At 35.2% G+C, this 9,940-nt stretch overlaps 1 protein-coding gene across 1 annotated transcript in view; it reads right to left on the bottom strand.

Annotated features, from left to right (window-relative positions):
* Positions 1 to 631: 631 nt before the first annotated feature.
* The window catches only part of LOC150104760 (uncharacterized), a 36,601-nt gene continuing 27,292 nt past the window's right edge, over positions 632 to 9,940 (bottom strand). Inside the window, exons 5-6 of the mRNA XM_090395622.1 lie at positions 7,281 to 7,517; positions 632 to 1,094 (exon numbers count right to left, since the gene is read on the bottom strand). Of these exons, the coding sequence (XP_090251748.1) occupies positions 7,499 to 7,517 (19 nt within the window). The 3' untranslated portion in view covers positions 632 to 1,094; positions 7,281 to 7,498. The remainder of the gene's footprint in view (positions 1,095 to 7,280; positions 7,518 to 9,940) is intronic.

The following is a 9,940-nucleotide window of genomic DNA, read 5'->3' as shown; positions in this document are numbered from 1 at the left end:
TCTTTAGGTTTCCTGTTGAACGGATTAAAACGACCAGTCTTCTACCATGAAGTTTATAAATTTGTAGTTAGTCATTCACATGGAATATCATTTTGACGCCGTATGGTCATTCCAGTACCTCATTAGGTTTTGGGAGTTGAACCTTCTACTAGACGTAGAAGGGTCGCAGATGCCCTTTCCACAAAGAGTTAGTAGGACACACAAACATCCATGTCCCTGACGAGATTAGAAACCGCATCTGAAGCGAATACGCTAACTACTCGGCCAACCACGCCGGCTATAAATTTTTTACCAAACTTTATTTGAAATATTTATTCGAATCGGCGATGTCTAAAAAAATGACAAACGTGATCCATCAATGTAATAAAGCTCTAAGCTGTTCTGATAGTTACAACCACATGCTTCCGAGTTAGCGGTATGTTAAACGTGTATTTGAAGAGAAAATATGTTTCATTTGAGGGAGATGAAAATCATTTTTTACTTTCTGTTTTTGCTGAATATATTCATCGCAGTTATTTTCAAAATAATTTCAGTTAGTAACTTCGTTGATAAATTTATATCTGAAAGTAGTAAGTTTTCAAAATAGATCTCCAGTTATAATAGACAATTTATTCTATCACATTAAGGACTGATACCTCTTAATCAGAGACATGATCAATTACAAAAATATACCATTGCGAAACTCAAATATACGTCTGTGTATGTCACATCACGACATTCCCGTAGACAAGGTAACAAGAAACAAAACAGGAAAAATTAATCCTTCTATTTTGGGAAAACATAGTACGCAAACATCGATATAAATTTTACAGACTACAAAAACTTTGTTTGGTATTGCCCATAACAGCAGGAATCACATTGTGATTAAGAACCATCAAATGTAAATTAGATTTTTACTCGCAGTTTGTCAAGCAGGCAATGTAATAATACTTATCCAAATACACAAAACATGCAAATTAATAGAACTACAGTTGTAATAATGAAAGTCGTGTTGAGTACCCAATAGGCGAATAGGTAGACGGTTGGCTGGCAGTACTTGGGACTACTAATGTTATAATACTCCGGGTTGCCAATTCCATAAACCCACGCACAACCTGCAAGACAAAGAAAGATTGAGATTACACATCCATGAGCAATTGACAAGGACAACACTGTAGATTTAATTTAGTGAATAAAGTTGTATTCTACACTGTCAATAATAATAATAATAATAATAATAATAATAATAATAATCAGTAGAAATCACTTCATTCCTGCAGAAGTCTCTGACTGAATTCAGACACCATCCAAAGACTTAAAGTTGTTTATTCATAATTGTGTTTTCACAAGACGGAATCTTTGACAACATTTAAATTGTTATTTAAAGTGACTGCGATGAAGTCGAAACAAAGCAAACTGCGGCGACGCAGCGTTGCATTCGTTCATCGAGTGGAGCCTGTGGAGCTCAGTGGAAGTGGTGTTTGCAATCCTCTGCGCCAAATCGCCTGAAGATAGACTTCAAGTTCAAGTGTAGTCGCCGACTAGAGGAACTTTTACTATGCGATTTTTCGTGGTTCCCGATTTAGTCGATGTCTGTCACAGACAGGCGGGTTTTTTCTATGGGAAACTCGAGTTCTTGTTCCGCAAACTCAATAAAATCAACCGTAGAACCCACACTATTTTAAACATTAAAAAATACTATATTCAGGTTAGAGCCACGAGGTAGCAGAACTTGTTGTGCTGTATCTTCACTCCTGGGTGCTTAATTAGCGATACCTTTGAGCCATCTATCTCTGATTGGCTACCAGTAGAGATTGAGCTGCAAACTCTGTCTCCAAAAGTTAGATAGGGCTAAAACGGCCTCGCATACTCCCTATAAGGGAATAAAATGGCGTTAGCTGTTTTTTTTTAATAAGTTGTTGTAAGAGACACACGTAATGAGAAATGCCATTTTGTGTACTTTTACTTCAGACCTAAGAATACAGTACATTATTATTTACATTAACGGAAAGGTTTGAACTAAAAATTCAAAAAAAAAAGGAATGGATTATATCCCTGTAGAAATAATGCTTGTATCTGTAGCTGTAAGCTGCTCCAAGAATTACTATTTTGAATCTATCCTGGTCTGCAAATATGGGAATGTTTTCTTAGCATTTCTTTAATCGCTTCCAATATAATTGATCTCCGGCACAGGCAACTAAGTTTTTTTATTTTCCTTTCTTCTTAAATTCGGGTTTTAAATCACGCAATTCAAGAAAATAGACTTTATAAATCACTGTTTCAGACAATAATATATATCGCCAGTTTTAGAAGTACGGACCACGAGATGGCAGTACTTCCCTGCTTTATTCTCTTACTTGGATGCCAATTAAAATCATTGATAGTCTTGGACTAGTTATGTGTGATTGACTAAGGGTGGAGTTTGGCTGTCCTCTGGTTTCCAAAAAGAGCTAAATGGCCAGGCCATCTCCCTTTAGGGAACAGAAGGCGTTAGTGAATAAAATAGGAACTATAATAGAAACGAAATTATTAAATACTTGTGGAAAATATTACAGTTCTTTGAAATAAACATTTACCATCATACAAATATTACTTTTCTTAGGGACTCCTGTTATTACTCTTTTAGAATTAATACATAGCTACTCTTATAGGGCAGTTTCACAATATTTCTTTTACATCAGCTGCAATAAAGGAGAGAGAGGAAGAAGTGAAGCATCGGCATATTGTCAGCTGGTGTTTATTTTTAGTAGTATTGTTTATTAATATATTATTATTATATTATATATTATATTATATAATGATAATGATATTCTTATTATTTAAATCTAGACTCATAATATTTACACATTCTTGGATAGCTATAGATGTACCACATATATCACTAAAATGTCATATCCCACAATATCTAAAGAAAAGTAAAACTTGTTCTTGCTCTGCAATCCAGGAAGTTACAAACATCAAATATTTAGTTCTGCACTTTCATTACAATATGCAATGGGACACACACACACACACACACACACACACACACACACACACACACACACACACACACACACACACACACACACACACACACACACACACACACACACACACACACACACACACACACACACACACACACACACACACACACACACACACACACACACACACACACACATTAACTACATACACAAAAATGCGAATGTTATTGCATAAAATGCACTATTCACAAGACATATTACCTCCAAATACCAGAAAACAATTATATACAAATTCCTAGGTGAGTCTATACTGAGATATGGAATATCTTTCTACGGCTCTGCATCATAATACTTAATGAATAAATTAAATTTCTTACAAAACGTAAAACAGCTCACTAGTGCCTAAATATCATTTCTCATTTCCATCCATCTGCACATATCAACAGCCGACTGCTAAACATAAAAAATCTTAGACATTACACTATCATGCAAAAATACTACTTTTCCAGAAAATATCGAAAATCGGTAATTCAATCAGACCTCAGCATATAGCATACATTACAAGTAATTATAATAATGCTTATCGAAAAGTAAACAGGCAGTTCTATATACCAGACTTGTTAAATAAGCTTCCATACAATATAAAGAACTAACTTCATATGCTGCCCTAAAGAGAGCTTTATGGTCTTCATCCTGAACACCCAGCAACAAGAATGCTGATATTAAAGTAATCACATACAAAAAACTAATTAGTACTCGAATAGCAGAAACCTGAAAGTTCTTCATACAAGCCAAATATTGGGTTTGAAAGATGGGAATTAAATAAACATTAAATACACCGGTAAGATTATATTGTACTTACTGAATGAATATGCATATAGAGGGTGTCTGAAAAAGAACTCACGCGGTTTTCAATTAAATTTATTTCATGACATTTTGAAGAGGAAATGTATATAACATATATTATGAATGTACAATGTGACAAGTCTGGTTACCTGTTAGTGTAATTCTATGTGTGCCCACTGAGTTATTTACACCATTTACAACCCTACAGACATCAAAACGGAATTCCACCTCAGACCACACTCGGGTTAGCATATCCATAGGAATTGTTTCTATGGTTGCTGTTATTCTATGGCGCAGCTGGGTAGGGGACCTGAATTTTTACTTGATACACAATGTCGTTTACATAGCCCCAAAAGAAGAAATAGATTAGAGTCAAATCGGGACTGCGCGATGGCTTGGCAATGTCACAACTCAGTTGTTGAGCACAGTCCGCAAAATCGCTGCATAATATGGCGGGGATTCCTTTCTGTTGGAAAATGAAGCCCTCCACATTCTCAATCTGGGGAAACACGAAGTTCTCCAACATATCCAGCTATACCACACTCCTACTCGACTCCTAATGGGAAACAAATGGCTCAACAATACGATCATGCATGAGTCTTACCAGATGGGAATAAGGGCTCTTACAGACGAATTCCACCACTTTTCTAATCCCGACATCCGACAAGTATGGCGATTCACAACTCATGCAGGTGAAACGTTGCTTTATCAGAAAATAAAAAGCTCTCGAAGTAATTGTCATATTCAGCAATAAGGTCTAACATGGTGGTCACAGACTGAATTGTTTGTTGCCTTTCAGTAGGCTGGATGTGGAGAACAAGCTGCAGTTTATGAGGAAGAAGTTTTGATCTCTTGTGAACAACGTCATGCAGTGTGCTTTTAGGAATGTTGAATTGACGACTCACGCTACGAACTGAACGTTTTGGGCTCGCTGGAAAGACAGTCGAATTCGTTCTAAGTTTACCGCATTTGGTGTAGGCCTACCTGATGAGTTTCCTTTTAAAGCACTTCCTGTTTCCCAGAACTGTTGGTGCCACTTACGCATGCGTTTTTCACTTGTAACATTCCCACCTGAAACACCTGTCTGTAGGCCTGTGAATGGTGCACACATTGAGTTACACTATCAGTTAATCAAAGTTGTGACATTGTACTTTGATAATATATGCTTCATACCTTCCTGCTTCAAAATGTCTTAATATAAGTTTCATTGAAAACACCGGAGTTATTTTTCTTAAACACTGTATAACGTATAGGTATATGCAATGCAAATATGTATGGATAAATAGTATATGCAAAACTGTGTTATCAACTAATCCTCATAATATCACTATATAAAATGTAATAACGTAAAAATATTACGAAGTGACATACTAAAATATAATGTGATAATATTACTATGTAAGTATTATTAATTTCTCAATTTCTTAAATCAATTCGTCTCTGCTTTTCTTCATTTACTTTAATAAATGTTGTCGGAATGTAAAATGAATGTATTTGGACATTCGTGACATGCACCGCGCATGTTAAGAAAAAATAAAGTGTTAATGATAATCGTGAATTAAAATAAACTAAGTTGAAAAAATTATTATTATTATTATTACACCAGGAAATTTACTTTTTTAAGTTTAAGCAAAAAGAGATACTGAAGAAAAGAACATAAAAATATTTGCTATGACACAGGATAAAATAATTTATTACAAATTAGAAAGTCACTTTCACATAAAACAGCTCTCTGTGTAAACAAACAAAAAAACAATAAAAATTGGCATAAATTAGTCTCCGGTCTCAATACGGAGACAAGCTTTTTTTCTTTCTTTAAAAAGACAAATGATCAGAGAACACGCATGGCACTGACAAACCTAATTCTTTATTTCTTCATGTGGGATACCCCTGCACCTCGACCGCCCGTTAGGACTGGTTGAGCCCTCCCAAAGAGAGTTTAAATATGTATTTTTTTACTGTAGCCTCTGTCTTCACGGGTCCGGTTTGCCTGCTTGCGGGATGAAAAACCTCAGATAAACGGGATAAAAACCCTACTGTCCATGCCCAAGATCGGCTAAGTTGGCTATGGCTGAGGAAGATCCCTAAGCTCCTCATGTCGTCGTCGACGAGAATCGAAGGACACTCCTGCCCCATGCATATGGTTGCGAAACGCAAAGTCACTAGGCTAACCGCGCGGACGACAAACAATAAATCAGCTTCATGATTTCACCTTGCACAGCACTAAACATTCCCTTAAGTCTTCTAGAATGAAACAGCCTAACAAGAACAGTTAGAAAGTAACTTTCTAACTACTATCATCCAAGTTCGTATGATTGTTTCAGATTAAAAGGAATTAGAAAGTTTCTTATCGTCCTAGACGAAATTTCAATCCACATCTTTTCAACCACGGAGCATGTTTAATACCGACTGAAGTACGAAGGCTCATTCATGTTGAACTACTTTTCTTTTTCTTCTCCTTTCCCCTACTACGTATTAGGCCTACTGGTCTGTTAACCCAAATAAACTGCGTAGAAAATCTTGCTGTCCACGCCCAAGCCCGGCTAACTTGGCTATGTCTGAGAAAGATATTAAGCTCCTCACGTCGGCGACTGGAATCGAACCTAGCACACTCCTTTCCCACGCATATTGTTGCGAAGTGCATAGCCACTCGACTAATCCGCTGACAACTACTGCTCTTCGTCAATAAAATTACTGCATCGTGAAAAATGACATGCAGACATCATTCCATCATAAACAGAACGATCACTTTTATTGAAATATCAATGAACAGTAAAAAAAAGTTGCAATTTAAAATATCAAAATGAAAATTTAATTATTCATCAACCTAATCTGCTTTACATACGAGTTTACGGACTTAAAAAAAAAAAATATATTTTTAATGGGATTCGCACTCGATATTAACGAAGTATTGTAAACCTGTAGCACATTAATACTGTCATATTAGCTGTTTTTGTATTCATTTACTTTTATTTATTTTTAATTTTATTTCTTACGTAATCCGACAAACCTGCTCTGCACGACTTAAATTTCCCAAGCCACTCAGGGATCTAATAACAGGGGAAGTGGTCTCACATCGTTTGACAAAATTCATCTTCAACTCCCAATCACTAACATCCATACCCTATGGATGTTTGTGATTTAACAACAGCCTCTTGGTTAGAAAGAGAGTACGTTTACCACTGGGCCAATCCGCCGGCTAATTGCAATATCTTCTGAATTTTCACAAACTATTAGAAAACAGTTCATCAGACTGTTTTGAATAATGCTGCATAGTTATATGCTCTGCCCTTCATATTTACATTTCTCATATTTTAGACTTTATGAACTTTAGCTTATGATTTGTTAGTGGGAAGGTATTGTTTTAAAATTCCTTAAATAATTAAGAGTACAGCCAAAAATATCTAAGAAGGATCTCTTATCCTAATTTACAGTATTCATAAACGCGATTCAGTGTCCCTTTATATGCACTGAAACTTTTCTTACCTGCAATAAACCAAACTATGTCGAAGAGTGCAATTAATCCATGTCCAGCAAGTATTTTTCTTCCTTCTGTCTGAATCCCTTCAATATTTTTACTTCCTTCTTTGTGAATCCCTTCATTACATTTCGACAGCTGAGTGCATAATTCTAGCAGAATATGTATAATTCCAAAACTTCCTCCAACTATAAGATATATTGGAACATATTTCTGAACTGGGCAATCATTGATGTGCATCGCACCTGTCAAAGAAACACCAATGAATTTTAATGGAAACTAATCGCAACGTTCTACCGAAGAAATTTTAAAGTGCTTCTTAGAGAATAAATTAAGTTGACTTTTTCATTAGAAAATAAATTGTTTTTCAAATTTCTATGTAATCGTTACTAGGAATTTCTCTAAAGCGTACAAAGTTTATTGGGACTGGAAAGCTTACAACTGACTAATATGAAGAGATCGGTGTTAATTCACTGACTCTTTTCTTCATACCACTCAATTCACCTTGACAATTTGCATTTTCTTATTTATTGTTACACTAGTTTGATGAATATACCTTATAAATGTTTCTCAGAAAGGAAAAATTCCTTTTATTGTATTGTTTTAGAGAAAGTGATTACGTGTGTAGTAATCTGATGATACGTACTAATCGTAACTTAAATATGATGTTTTAAGGATAATTGTGACATAAAGACTGAATAATATAATCACGTAAACGTAAGAAAGAGATTTAATTAATCAAACATTTCGGTCTGAAAATGGCAGACCATCTTCAGTTTAAAAAAATATATACAAAGTGGAATACTAACAATAGATCATTTAAAAATAGAATCATCCTAACCTGAATCGGAATGACTGTATATCTATATCAAAAATCTGGGAAAGTCTAATCAGGATAACTCATTAATCCATATTAAATTTATGTTATTTAATATTATTAATTAATATCTTTATTTCAATCATGTCTCAGCTTAAAAATATTCCCTTTAATACTTAGTGATATAACATCACGCAGCTTGTTCTATTCTTAAAAGATCTATTGTCAGCATTCCGCCTTGTATATATTTTTTAAAACTGTTCTTGTAGTACCACTGAAGACGGTCTGCTATTTCCAGACCGAAATATTCGGTTAATTAAATATCTTTCTTGTGTTCACGTGATTATATTATTCCGTAACTTAAATGTGTTTGATTATGAATATCTCAGTTTGTCAAGTTCTTATTTTATTTTAATGTTTATGTATTTTTAATTATTTAGTTCTTTCGTAGCATATTTGGAAAGACGGCGGACATATCCTCTTCAATTGAAAAACACCTGCGTTCGATTTTCATCATGACATAACAGGAATCTTTATATGGGCTTTTGCGTCCGAAGTGAGACAGTGGGACTCCGAGAGAGGCAGCAGAATTTTTCCTCAGCAAAACAAGCAAACCGGCAGGAGAATACCCGGAATTAACAGACAGAAACATTGTGCAATGGAACTGGCAGACAAGAGACTACATAGTTCACTCGGTTTCGATGAATCCCTTTGATGGGAAAGACCTGGGTTTGAATCCTATTTAGACCTCAAAGAAGCTTCCCAGAATTTCAGCTTAATTTTTTTATGCTATTGGTAGAGTAAGCGCAATCTTCTTTCAGAGAGAGTTCTTGTCACAAAACCTTTCTGAACTCAGAATTTTAGTAAGCTTATTATTATTACATGATACTTCCAAGGCAGCGGCGTAGGAAAACATTGGCTTTAAGGTACATGCCAAGGGGGGGGACAGAAGAGTACCATTCATAGGATATTTTAGTAATTACGCAAACTATATCATAACATAAAAGGCGCATAGCTACCAATTTGTCAAGAGCGAAAAACTGCTACGCTTTTGCATCAAGGAGTCTGCAAGAATCATCTCAGATGGGACGCCACACAACTCACTGGCTACATTACTTAATTCCTTATCAATACACACGCCCACACTACGCTACAACCATCAGCTATATATAAACCATCCATCGTCACTAATAGTATATATATTTTGTCTGTAAATTACGCGAGTACAGGGATCTAATTTCCTGTATGCGGAGATGAAAAACCCGAGTTTCCGGAATAATAAATAAATAAACATCTACTGTCTTCATAAGAGATCGAATGTGAGTAGTGGGTTGACACTTTCTGTTGAAACTTCCAATATAAAGATTCCTTTTATTCTCGTAACGAGGAAAATGAACTCAACTCTTTTCCAATCAAAGGATAATATCGTTCTTCCAGATGCGCTATGAGGTCGCTTAATTTCCAGACGATTAAAGATATCCTGCTTTGAAATAAGTTTGAATCTTTAATATCTCTTATTTCTATTTATTTTGTAATTCTCTTTTTTGTCTGGAGAATACTTCTAATGTTAGAAACGCAACGTATGTTAGAAATGGAGCTACTAGTCACACAACATGTCATTTTTTTTCAGCATGTGAGAGAGAAAGAGAGAGAGAGAGAGAGAGAGAGAGAGAGAGAGAGAGAGAGATGATGTGGAAATGTAACATACTAGTATAAAGATTTTCAACGTTATTTCACAGTGTGTGATGTATGTAGATGATCTCTTCTTTAATATGAAACATCATGTGATTAGTCAAATCGTGTTTATTCTATAAGTTAAAAACTGCTAAGTAAACATGAAAACCTGCATGA

The sequence above is a fragment of the Typopeltis vanoorti genome, chromosome 7 (assembly GCF_054136105.1).
Source record: "Typopeltis vanoorti isolate ZY-2024b chromosome 7, IOZ_Tvanoo_1.0, whole genome shotgun sequence".
In the NCBI taxonomy this organism is placed as follows: domain Eukaryota; kingdom Metazoa; phylum Arthropoda; class Arachnida; order Uropygi; family Thelyphonidae; genus Typopeltis; species Typopeltis vanoorti.
The sequence above is the reverse complement of the archived record's forward strand: the minus strand, read 5'-3'. Positions and strand labels throughout refer to the sequence as shown.